Source organism: Anser cygnoides, chromosome 1 (assembly GCF_040182565.1).
Source record: "Anser cygnoides isolate HZ-2024a breed goose chromosome 1, Taihu_goose_T2T_genome, whole genome shotgun sequence".
Taxonomy (NCBI): domain Eukaryota; kingdom Metazoa; phylum Chordata; class Aves; order Anseriformes; family Anatidae; genus Anser; species Anser cygnoides.
Window position 1 is genome coordinate 112,061,306 of NC_089873.1, and position 13,267 is coordinate 112,074,572.

The 13,267-nt window shown below is 36.8% G+C and overlaps 1 protein-coding gene across 4 annotated transcripts in view; it reads left to right on the forward strand.

Annotated features, from left to right (window-relative positions):
* Positions 1-13,267, forward strand: part of BACH1 (BTB domain and CNC homolog 1) — a 30,450-nt gene that overhangs the window by 9,870 nt on the left and 7,313 nt on the right. For all 4 annotated transcript variants that reach the window (XM_013192898.3, XM_066977878.1, XM_048071422.2 and 1 more), the window contains 3 exons: positions 4,821-5,118; positions 8,964-10,346; positions 12,004-12,210. In XM_013192898.3, the coding sequence (XP_013048352.2) occupies positions 4,879-5,118; positions 8,964-10,346; positions 12,004-12,210 (1,830 nt within the window). In that variant the 5' untranslated portion in view covers positions 4,821-4,878. The remainder of the gene's footprint in view (positions 1-4,820; positions 5,119-8,963; positions 10,347-12,003; positions 12,211-13,267) is intronic.

Consider the following 13,267-nt stretch of genomic DNA (forward strand, 5'->3'; position numbering starts at 1 on the left):
GCTTCAGAGCTTCCTTCACCTCTGGCATAAGGTTCTCCTGTCAAAATGTTCATTTGCGTGTGGGCTTCTACCTGCTGTAGTGGTGCTGCTGAGCGTGAAAGTTACAGTTAATTTACCTTGGGCCAGATTTCTGAATGTGGAGGAGAATTGTATCATGTGCGCTGTTACAAGGTTTTATCCGGGTAATATGTTCCCGCTCTTATGCTATCTGTTCCAAGATAATATTATCTATTATGTTCCTTCTGTAACTTAGCAACTGCAGTTCCTTATAGCTTGACATGGACTCGACCAGAGTGATCATCATCTTTGGAACACATGTAATTAGAGTCAAATGGGGACGACTTAAGGTTTTCCTGAACATCAGCACTGAAGTGACTCTTTACTTCCCTCCCTACCAGTACCTGCTCTGGAGGATTACTTAACCTGCTTTATTCTGCCATCAACAAGCAGTTAAGGAGAAGTTACTTTTACCAATTGTAATCTATCAGATGAGCATACCTCAAGTCTGTTTTAATTTTACTCAAAGTAACTTACACTTTCTATACTGTGCAGTTACCTCCATGTTAGTAATATAAATTAATGAATAACTTCAGTCATGTGAAGAAAAGGAGTCCTGGTGAGATCTCTTATTTCCGGATAAATCTGGACAGGCATCTTGCTCCAAGCTCTACACTGTATCCAAAGAAACTTCTTTCTTAACATTGTTGGCAGTGCTAATTTTCATTAAGATAACAAGTATTTTGTATGTCCTTTGAAAATAAATATGTATATATGAAGTCAATTAAAGCAGAGATGTCTAAATCTCCTGAAGACATAGTAATTTTACAGGTACCTGTTATTCATAATTTTCCTGTTGAGCCCTATGGTAGAAGGGAAGAAAGAAATCAGTATAACTTCGCTTAAAAGGCAGAAAAGCAGAAAAGGGTTTTATAGCCAGTATTTAAGAGATAATAATTTTGCCCTTAAGCAGAATGTTCTTGATCACAGTAGCTGCCTGATAAAGAATGGCAGCTTTACGGTCACATGCTTTGCTGTGTTTTCAAAGTAGAGCTCGATTCATTCAGCTGCAAGTGTTCCTCCAGGTAGCTCTTATACTAGCACTCGTGTTAGTTTCTTTCCTCTCCCCTCAAGCCTCTGAGGTTATTTGGTGCCCAGAATTTCACAAGAGGAATTTAAGGAATGCCTTTGTACTGACAGTACTAGTTTTCTTCCACTGACAGAGGATTCATACTTAGTGACATACGGTTTCTTCTTTAATCCTTTCAACCTGCATTATAAGGACTATTTTAAGTTTGAGATCTCTTTGGATTCTTCTTATTTTTGATGGTGACTGCTCTGTTGAATACCTTAAGCAGTGTTCTTGCCTGTTCTTGTTTCTTAGCTTCTTTTGCATTTAGCAAAATGATTGTTAGGTTATACTGACTGAGTAAACGGGGATTTAGATATAGCCATAGGCTGACTTAGAGTATTTCTACAAGTTTTCTGTGCCTACCTCTAGTTTTCTTTCCTTAAGTGTTCACTTGAAAACAAAGATAGCATGGTAGAATAGGAGACTGATAACTTTCAAGGAAGTAGTTTATCACTGTTTTGAGTGTCCTGCTTCCTTTTTTTAGTTATTTGCATCTGAATTGTCTGAGGGGCGGAAATCTGACAGGTGTTTGTAGTAAATGAAGAGGTGCAAGCTGCACAGCTGTATTGGGGCAGGGAAAGCTTGTGAAGGGCTGTGCTAGAGGAACAGTTGCAGCTTGAGTTTGCAAGTTACACACCTTCTTAAAAAGTACCATCAAATTGCTTTGTCTGCTTCAAACCTCTTACCCCCTTTGGCCATCCATAAGTAGTATTAATTGGAAATAATTTGTGGGTGCTCCAGAAGAATAGTTAGAGTAGGAGGGACACAAAACAGTGTAGAAAAGATTTTTTTTTTTCCCTATTGGAAACAAGAATACAGAGTTTCTGCTAGCGTTGTGTTTGTGGATGTGTATATAATGACACTTTTATGGCCAACAGTATTCTGAACATAGAGTGGAAAATCAAGTTGGCTGTCATGACGTGTTATAATAAATGTGTGGCCTTGCCTTTATTACACAACTGGAAAACAGAATTAAGACACAGATTTGACCTTTGTTAGTACTTCTCTTAAGTATGACAGATTTCTTACAGTGCTTACATTTTTCCTTTCCTGTTTGATACTTAGTTTTCATGAGCATTTTCAGTCTTTTGGTTGTTTTCCTTTTGGTTTCTCTTTGCCATATATGAAGGTTATTAGATTTTTACAAAGACGACAGATTTAGTGCTTTGGTATCTGGTTTTTGCTTTTTAAAGGTTCTTTTAAATTTTGGAATGTTTAATGAAATGCCACATCTTGTATTTTGGACATCTCAAACTTGTCTCCTGTTTAAAAAAAAAAAGTGGGGGCTTAGTTCTTTTGAAATCTTTACATTAGGAAGTACAATATTCTGTCAGATTAAAAATACTAAATCAGGTTATACTCAAATAAAATGCTTTCACCCTTGAAGAAACAGGAGGTGGTGTTTCCATGTAGAAACCTTTTTTTTTTTTTTGGCAGCAACAACATTGGAAATTCGTTATCAGTGCTTTAAGTAGGCTGCACAGGGTTTTGAAAGCACGTTGTGTGCCTTGTAGAGATGAAGTGGAACAGGTTCAGCTGTCCTCCACGCATATATATGCTACTGTTCCTCTTAACCTTCCATGCTGTGAAAGTGTAATGAGCTGGACAGGATATTGGAATGGATTGTTTTATAAGGGAGAACCCAAGGGCAGCACGTTTGCACGGGCTGTCTGAGGGTTGGGAGGACTTGAGGAAAAATAAAGAACCCCTAACTTGTTGCAACTAATCTTCTTATGCATTGTGCCTAGGTGCTCAGCCTAAAATAGGCCCTTATCTTTAATACTGCTCTGTGCTCCCCACCTCCTTGGATTTAGTCTTCCATTTTGTCCTTAGTTCCTCATGTCATTGGTTGTTAGACCTTCTGGTAACAAACAATGCGTGCTGTAATATCTGAGGAATATGGTAAGGATATTGACTTTCACAGTTAAGCTGTGATGTTTATTTAAACAAAAGTTTGTAGTCATTCATTAGGTATATGGAAGAAAGATTTAAAGTGTGTTTTTTTCTTCCAAAAATAAGCTTTTCTGGATTAACTACTCAAGATATAGCTATTGCTTAGTGGGAAAGCTCTGGTTTGTGTAACTCTGTCTTGGAACTCAGATTTCCACTAAACAAAATTTTGTAGTTTTAAGCAAACACCCCAAAATAGACTTACTTTCTTGGTCAAGTCGTGAACTGTAGTTTTGTTAGTGAAGTTGAGCGTGCAGTATTCCATTAGGGAGTGGAAGGTGTGAATAATGTTGACACTGCTTTACTGGAGTCTGGACATTTCAAAAGATCACTAAAAATGCCTGTATCCTGTGAAAATAACTGGAGTCATGAGTAACTAGAAGTATAGCTTGGCAGGGTAGCTGTTTTTTTCTCCCCACTGTGCTGAAAAATGCTCCTGCCCTCTTCCCTCCTTGACTTGTGAAAGCTTCCCATATCTGAAAACTGAGGATTCATATTGGCTACAATTTTATTGTTGTTGGGAGCTGGCATATCATAACAAACCATGTTGTGCAATACGATGGTTGAGTAGTTTTTGTCAGCAACTGTCTACAGTTACAGTAACCCTTGCGTAGAGTAGTCCAGTGTAATGGAAGTGCTTAGTTTGTTAATGTAACGCTATTCCCAGTGACATATTTTCCTTGTAGATCACCAGCTAGTTCCAAATCTGACTTTGTAGCTTCTCGATCTAGCTTTAGGTGTGAAGATGCTTTCTATTATGCCTTTTTTCTATCTTTTTGAAAGAAGGCTCGATCCAAAGAAAGTAGGAAGTTAGAAATGCAGTGTAAAGATTGGACTTGGAAACAGTGTTAAACTTTGCACTCTGTAGGAGGGCTGACTTTTCCTGGCTCTTTATTTCTCAAACTCTGTGAGTTCAGGAATAGCTTCAGGACACTTAAGAGTTTATTTCTGAGATTTTGATATTATATCACGTAGTGTTATTATCCAATAAATACTGTTATTTCAGAACTTTGTTCTATCACACCATTGCCAGGTGATCTGAATCAGTGTACTATTATGAAAGAAAACTCTTGACAAGCATGATCCAAATAGCAATGAGCAAAAGGGCAGGAGGAAGGCTGCATTGGGGAATTAATGCAAGTGGAAAATAAGAGAACTAATGTGCTTAAAAAGTGAAGTATTTGCTAGAGAGAAAATGAAAGTTTTTTTTTTTTTGACTGCTAAAACAGTAAGAATTGTTAAACTACTTTTTAAAGAAGATAGAAAAAAAAATTCCCTCTGTAGTGGATGAATCAGTAAACAAGTAGTTTATGTAGCATCTTGGTGGATTTTAGCTTAACAGGTCTGGGGTTTATTTCTCTTTACATTTTCATAGTGTTGGAGTTACTAACTCTATAACTAAAAATTAATGCTTAAATAATTTCTAGGCATTACAGTTAAGTTATTATTAATGACTTGCTGAGGAAAAACTGTTCTATATCACTGAAGTCAAGGGAAAATGCTTTTTTCAGTCTGTTCAACTATTAAACCAATACCGAAGATGTACATACCAAGGTTTAGATATGTTAAATGCTCATAATCGTGTATTTGTGGTGTCATGAATGAAATATTAGGCGTTAAGCTTAGTCTTCGAGTCAGAACAGGCAATGCCTGTTTAATGCTTTCCTTTTTATGTTCTAGTATCATCAGTATGTTCCTGCTGGGTATGATTTTTATGTACACTATTTTTTTCTCTCTCCAGATTGGAAGAATAGAAGCATGCTTTCCACTGAGACTTACACCAACATTTGTGATACAGAATGTCTCTAAGTGAGAAGAATAGTGTGGTTTTTGCATATGAGTCTTCAGTACATAGTACCAATGTACTTCTCAGTCTTGATGATCAGAGAAAGCAAGATATTCTTTGTGATGTTACTATTTTAGTGGAAGACCAACGATTTCGGGCTCACAAAGCTGTGCTTGCAGCTTGCAGTAGTTACTTCCTTTCAAGAATTGTGGGCCAGTTGGATGCTGATCTTATCATCACTTTACCAGAGGAGGTGAGTGTCGCTTCTGTATTTTACCAGTCCGTTCTTCTGATCTGTTCTGTTCAAATCTGTTTTACAGTAGGCTGGTGCTTAACTGAGATTAGAAGTTAAGGGAAGAGGACTGAGGGGGAAGGAACTTCTGAGTTGTAAAGCTGCCATTGATTTGACGTAAAGGCTAGACAGATCAGAGGGTATGTCACAGATTGAAGATAAGTAAATACTGTGCTGGGGAATGTGTAGGGTAGAGCTGTTCAATTAAGCATATATTACTTTTAAAATTGTGCACCAGATTCAAAGCATATGAGCTTGTCAAAAAACTGTTTAACATAGACTTCAATTGTTGAAGAGGCACTGCAGAACTAGTCATCCTGTACGAAAAGGGAATGCTTCTGGAATAGTAAACAACAAATGAATGGTATTACTGTTTAAAGCTTTACACCAGCATCATCGAGGTTTTGTTTAAGAAGGTTTGAGAAATACAACCATGCTTATATTCATTGCTTGCAGCTTACCATTGTTTTTCTTCTGTTCAGTTCTCCATCTTTTTTGCACACATAATTAGCAGCTCGATCTTTTTTCTACTGTATTTTTGTACTTTTAAGACTGAGAAAATGTATTACAAAAACTTGCTTTCTTTTTTCAGTTGAAATCTATACTCTTAAATCAGACTGAATTCAAAGGCATGCAGTGGAAATGAGCCAGAACCTGTCATCCATTGGAAAGAAAATTGATTATTAGATACCTGAAGCATCCAAGACATTTAAAGATTTCAGTTGGTATTTAGTTAAAAGCATTCAAGACACTTAAAGATTTCAGATGGCATTTGCTTAATAGCATTCAAGGCACTTAAAGATTTCAGATGGTATTTATTTAAGAGGCATGAGGCAAACAAATGATTGGATTTTATATTAACCACTGTGCTTGTAAATGAAAAGTCAAGAGCCTCCAAGTGCTCTGTGCCCGGAAGTAGCAGTAAGCTTAAGAGTTGGTTGGTGCATGATCAATGGCTTTCCAGGAGGAGGGTTTTGGTAATCAACTTGGTGAGGGGGATAGAAATAACACGCCAGTTGTTGGCATGTCAACTGAAATCATTAAAGCAGGAGGAAAGGTGCATGCGAATGAATATTTATAGTGACACAACATTAGTGACTTGTTCACGTAAAAGAGTAAATTGAGTGCTAAATGTAATGTATTAATACATTCACAGTAAGCCTGTATCTCATTAAAATAACCCCTTCACTGTATCCAGAATCTTTCTGATTTGATTAAAAAAAAAAAAGGATCAGATGGTTTCTTTAAAGAGTTTCCGTGATCTTTGCTATTCTCTGATCAATGACTTTGTAACAAACCTATACCATATCATAATACCACTACGTCACTTTTACTCAACTTCCTTACCATGCCTGTGTGTTCTTTTTCCCCTTTTTATTTTTGATAGCCTATCGTCTCTATTAAAAGAAAAGTAATGAAAGGAGCTGATAAGGAAGGGAATTAGGGTGATGGGGACACAAAGTCGTCATTTGGAGTAAAAGAGAAGGGTTAGTGACATGTCAAACTTTTGAAATGATGAAAAATAGGATATTAGAAGAATAAGAAATGTACATCAAAGTTGGAGGGGGGGAGTAGTCTGTTGTAAAGCACTGGTGTTCATTCCCATGGACCTGTGAACTCAACCTGAGTTAAAAGGGAACCAGAGTTTGTAAACAAAATGGAAGAATTTAATAATCCTGATACCATGAGTGAGATGAGTCCTCATAAGTCTACAGCTTAAGAGTATCATTTAGCATTACTGATGTAAGAACTGAATATGCTGAAGTAAGAAGCAAAAATACCACTGATTAAGAGATAAGATTCACTGTTAGATCTCATCATTTACTTGATAAGTTGCTGAATCTGAAAATGTTTTTGAGCTTGTCTTCTGGGAACTGCTGAATACTTTGAAATGAGTCAATTTATGAAGCTGCATATATGAGAGAGACAAATACTAATCACGTGGTTTGGTTAAAAAAATTCTTAACCTTTTTAATCATCCAAAGTACCTGAAATTTAAAAGGAAAGACACCAGTCCATAATCCAAAATGCCAAAATATTTTTGGCTTTAGATTGGTTCATATACATTATATTGTCAAAACAAACCACTGACATGTTGCTGTCTGTTCGTTCTGTTGTTTTCCTACTAATGTTTTTACTAAGAATTGGAATTTGAGCCAAAATGCAAATGAAATTTAATGGCTTCTGCAAGACTTGCTTTTTAGGGTCAATCAGTCCAAGAGTCATTCTAGTCTATCTTGTTTGAGGATAGACATCTAGAAATGTCTAAGAGAAAGTGTAAGGGGTATAGTGTTTTTTTCTCTTACTATTTCATTTTTTAGTGATAAACATATCTACCTTCTGTAGGAAAAACAGTTCTGAAATATCATTGTCCTTGTTTTGTTTGGTTATGTGCATGAGTGCAATTTGTTTGTAAACCTACTATAATGATTTGTTGGCTGTACTAGGTTTCAATACTTGACAACATATGGATGAACTGTCTTTTCCCTGTCCATATTGTTAGGGATGAATTAATGTGATAGTGTAATCAGTATTCTTGTCTCCAGAGAATACTTGAAACACTATTTTAAGTATTCTTTACAATAAGGTCATGAGATTTTTATTTCAGAATGTTTTTTTGCTGAACTGTCTCTGTGCAGATCCCTTCAGCTGCCTTTCATGTGGTATTTATGTTTTTTTAAAAAACGAACTCAACTGATTCCTAAATCAAACTGTATTGTATAGTAAATTTTCTTGCTGGCAGAAGAATTCAGTATAGTTCGTGCATTAATATGGCACTTTATTCAGCATAAAGCCCTGTTCTTTAAAATAAAGAAGGGTACCAGAGTGTGGGCTTGAGTTTGAGTAGTAATAATGAACATACTGCTTCATCTTGTCTTTGCAGAGAGGCTAGTGAAAGTGTCATGTAACTTGTAATATGATGGTCTGTTTACGCTTTCCTACTTGATTCCTTAGTAATTTTTTCTTGTGTAGATCTTGTTCAGTTTGTGATGATACAGTTTCGGTCATCTTTGAGTTCCCTTTTTAGGTAACTGTTCTGCAGTAGAAACTGAGATGATAATGATGGAACTGTTCCAGTAAACCTACGTACTCCAAAGAGGCTTTAAACTGAGAATAACTGCTGTTGGTGTAGGGTTTTGGGTACCGCTCTTTTACATCCATGGGAAGAAGAAAGGAGTAGGATGGATACAGTAACAAATAATATGTGGTCGAATTCCATTGTTTCAAAAACTCTTATATCAGTGATGCATTAAACTGAACAAATAGCAGTAATTGCTTTTCAAAGGAATGATTAATGCCAGCAGCATCTTGATCTTATTGTAGGGTAACTCATGCGTAACTTCAGTTTGAAAGATATTTTTGCAAAACTGGAGTTTGGTTACTGGTTTTCAGTGTACAGCAATATTTTTCACTTGTTAGTACTATTTAAAAGATTCATCATAGTGAAGAAGATAATCACCATAAAATACACAGGATAAAATTGTGTCAGAAGATTTGTTTTACAATGAGTGTGGCCAGATTTCCCCTGCGGAACAAATCTGTTGCATTTTTCTTGTTCTCTGTCTTGATGGCATGGTTTGCTCACTGGTAAATGTGAGTTCTGCGTGTTTAAACCCATTTACAACATTGGAGCTGTAACTGGAAACTTGGCAACTGAACTGTCTGGTGTACTGGAATTGGAAACACGGAACCTTGTTCTCTTTCATACTGTATGTCCTGGTTGAGAGGAGGCAAGTGAGATTTGGTTGTGGTTTCACCAAGAAGGAAGTTGGCCTTACTAATATTCTCTTTTTTCTTTTTAATAGGTAACACTTAAAGGATTTAGTCCCTTGCTTCAGTTTGCATACACAGCTAAACTTATTTTAAATAAAGACAATGTGTCTGAAGTTTGCAAGTGTGCTGAATTCTTGGGCGTACACAACATTGAAGAGTCCTGCTTCCAGTTTCTCAAATTCAAATTTTTGGACTGTAAATCGGATCAGCAGGAATGTCCTAGGAAGAAATGTTGTACGCAACATTGTAAGAAAGCAAATCCTAAAATTGGCAACGTGGATGATGGAGACCTAGAAATAGATGATGAAGCAGAAGAACTTATAGAAAAAGAATATATTCAAACATCTCACACAAAGCTCTGTAAAGATGAAGAAAATCCTAAAACATCACCTGCTCTCCAAGATAACACCAATCAAACGTGTGATCCATCACATTTAGAAAAGGGTAGCGTCTCCAGCTCATCTTCCCAATGTCCAAAGTATAGGAAATTCCAGAAAGCTTTTGGAAATGACAAGGTTCATACTACAGAGTCCAATTCCAGTATTAAAGACACTCAGGTGCCACCTTTTCTTGAGAAGGAAGTATCTGATAATGATGGCACACGAAAAGCTCAGGAGTGTGTACCTATGCAGCTGGTCTCCAAATGTGAAGAGACTCAGGTAAAAATGGAAGAAGGGGAGGAAGACACTGAGAAAAAGGAAGAGTCGAAGAAGGATTCTGTGACTCAGAGTGTTTCATGTCCTGTGGAGAAAATTGATGTTGCTGCTTTCCCTCAAAACACTGCTGCACCTCATGGACTTAATTCTGTGTCTTTTTTGCATACATGTGAGCAATATGGTAACTTGAATTTCAGTGGTGTGCAAAACAACACAGTCTTAGCTGAAAAAACTGTAACAAGTACTGGAGTTGGGAATGACAAAATTGAAGGTCAAGATGATGCACCTTTAAAGGTTGATTTGTGCACTAGAGAAGCCATTAACATTACATCAGCTGGTGATCGAAGCAGTGTGGAGAGAGAGATAGCAGAACATCTAGCAAAAGGGTTCTGGAGCGATATTTACAGTACAGAGCCCTGCCAAATACATTTACAGTCTGCAGTTCTGAAAGAATGCTCGGAGCCTGTATATTCGGGGAAGAAATCAGAGTGTCCATGGCTGGGTATCAGGATCAGTGAAAGCCCTGAACCTTGCTCTCAGCGAACTTTTACAACATTGAATTCTGTCAACTGCCCCTTCATAAGTAACCTTAGTACCGAAGGATGCTCCAACAGCTCTGAAATAAGCAGTGGAGATTATGTTCAGGGACAACAGCAAGAACAATGTCCCTATAATTATGTGATAAGTTTAGGAGAGGATTCGGAAACTGACACTGAGGGAGACAGTGAATCCTGTTCAGCAAGAGAACAAGAATGTGAGGTAAGAACATCCTTGTGTATCCTTTGCTTCCATGTCTTTTAAGGCCCTACTCAGAAGCCCGAGTCCTGTTATTTTGTTGTGGTTGCTTGTTTTAAAAACTTGGGGAATTAAATTTAAAATAACCATTTGAAGATCTGTATGGGAAATCACTATTAATTCAGGGAGACATAAAAGTTTCTAAGTGATAGATGCTTAGGTATTAGATCTCTTCAGATATTTCTCTGGAACAACTTGATCAAAAGATGTTAGAAGTATTTTAAACCACAGCATGTGGATTCTCTTTTTTTGTCTACTTCAGTTGAACACAACTAAATTTCGTGGTCTGTTTTATAGAAACTTAAAAAGTTCTTGTTTTTGTTTTGAGGTGAGAAGGTGGGAGGGAGATAGTACTTCAGTTTTCCTGCAAAACAAAAATCAAGTTTTCAAGCTGCCTACAGTAGCTGTGCATTTAAGACCGCTTTAATAGCGTCACCTTCTCCAAAACTTTGGCTATACTTGTTCCCTTGAAATGCAGAAACTATTTTGTGATTCTTTCCGACATGTCACTGCTTTGGTAGCATTGTAGACAGATGCTGTAAGTAGTCAAATCTCAAAAGGATTTACAGTGTACATAGAATGACTTCTGTCACAGTTCCTAGAATTGTAGAATTGCAATGCAACTCTGTGTATGGTGGGACCTTACTGAGACTTAAAATAAGTGAAAGCTGCCATTCCTGTAGAAGGTTGACAGACCAAAAAGGGCCAGAAATGGCTTAAAAACATTCCTCATCTTTACATTACAAAGAAGAAAATGGCATCATAGCTTAAGGTAATACTTCGCCCATTTGCTTGTCTGCTTATTAACCAGTGATAGCCAAACATAAAAAGGGTGGTGGTTTTTTATTTGCTATTTAAATGAATTCCAGATCTTTAACCACAGCAAGATAACGTTCTACTGTTTAATGTACTCAAATAGAGGGATTAAAATAGTGTCTTTAGTTGTGTGCTTAATAAAACCTGACACTTACTTTGTGAAGATGGTTTTCAGTATTTATCAGGACTGTATGATCTGTGTGTTTCTGATACCTGCTTCCGTATGTAGCTCAGGTGTACATACTGTGTACATAGACTTGACTTAGTAGCAAGAGCCTGATTTTTCTCTCTTCTCCAGCATTAAGAGTTATAAAACAAACACTAACTGCCAGTAACTGCTCTACTTTAAGTAGATGCCTGTTTCATACTAACTTTTCCTACAGTAAAATACAAAAATGGATACAGAATACACTCTTAGTAGCAGGTTAGAGGAAACTTTAGACTGCATAATGATTCTTGACACCTATTTTATGCACAACCTAACCATAACTTAGTTTTAGAATGTATCGCCTAGGTGATTTGCTGTACACAGGGATGAATTTTTGGTCCTCCTCTCTTCATTCTTTTGAAGATCTAGTGTAAATGTGCTCAATTATTTTTCCTGTTCTTGAGCTCATCTGTTTGAAACCCCTGGATTTTATCCACCTCATCTGATGGCTATATTACTTTGCTCTTGCTTCTGAGATTAAGGAAGAAAGATAAGTGTTGTGATAAAGAACGCTTATAATTAAAGACTTGAATTGACCTGTTGGAGTATGTGTAAACCAGTTTCACCTTTGACTTACAAATGTATCTTACATTCTAGGTAAAACTGCCATTTAATGCACAAAGGATTATCTCACTTTCCAGAAATGACTTCCAGTCATTTCTGAAAATGCATAAATTAACTCCTGAACAGTTGGACTGTATTCATGATATCCGAAGGCGAAGTAAAAATAGAATCGCAGCACAGCGATGTCGTAAGAGAAAACTTGACTGCATACAGAATCTTGAATCTGAAATCGAAAAACTGGTATGTATAAATACTCATTACTAATATTGACTTGAGTCTGTCTTTAAATGTCTTCTTTGGATATCTGCCAGTAGCTTGAGGTGGCTTATTATTTTATCCACTTAAGCTCAGAGAACTTTCAGTCTTAAACAGATGACTTCTTGATAACAGTTCTAGATTTTTCTGTGCCTACTCTAAAATGCACGCTTTTCCTCTGTGTTTTTCTGTGGTAAAATTTTATCACAGCATAATTCTTGGTGAAGGCTGTTTCAGAACTGCCATCAGTATTGAGCTTAATTATACAGAATGATTCCCACACTGTCATCTCATCCTGCCAAGTTCTCTACCTCTCTGTACTTTCCTGCTTTGCTTTTTTTTTTTCCTTTGGCTCATATAGTTCATGATCAAGTTTACTGTTACAGTATTGTTGGTATTTGTTCTTGTAACATATCAGCACAGGCTGGTAAACAGTTTCTTGAGTCTTGAATCTTAAAAATGAGACACATGCAGAAAGGCAGAAGATACAGCAGAACTCAGGAAGCTGCTTGCAGTTTTATCAGTTTTATCACGATTGTAGCTGAGGAATTAATGCATCCAAATTTCTCTACAGGCATCTGTTTACATATTTGCTACTCATTTAAAGTGATAAATGTGTAGCTTCAGACAGCTGTGCATGATCTGAAGTTCTTCTGGCAAGAAAGTTATTGTGAATGGCTTTTTTCTAATGTTTTTCTGACCCTCTCATCTCAGTTTTGTTGTTGATTACACCAGATGAACTAAATAGTTAGGTTTACTGTACTTTAATTTGTCTGGTGATTAAGACTTTGTGCTCCATGTAGGTGAACTTAGTATCTGCATCAGGAGCATATGTAGTCATGTAAACACGTCTTTTCCTTCTGACCTTGAAGTGAAAAAGAAAATAAAACCAGAGCAAAGGACCACAGGCTAGAAACTTAGTTTCCAGAAATGCTTCATCTTTCACAAAATGAGATTTTTTTTTCTGCAGTAAATGAGAGACTTTAAGGGAAGGCTGAGAGTGCCATACAACCCTGATGAGTTGACAGAGCAAGTCCATTCA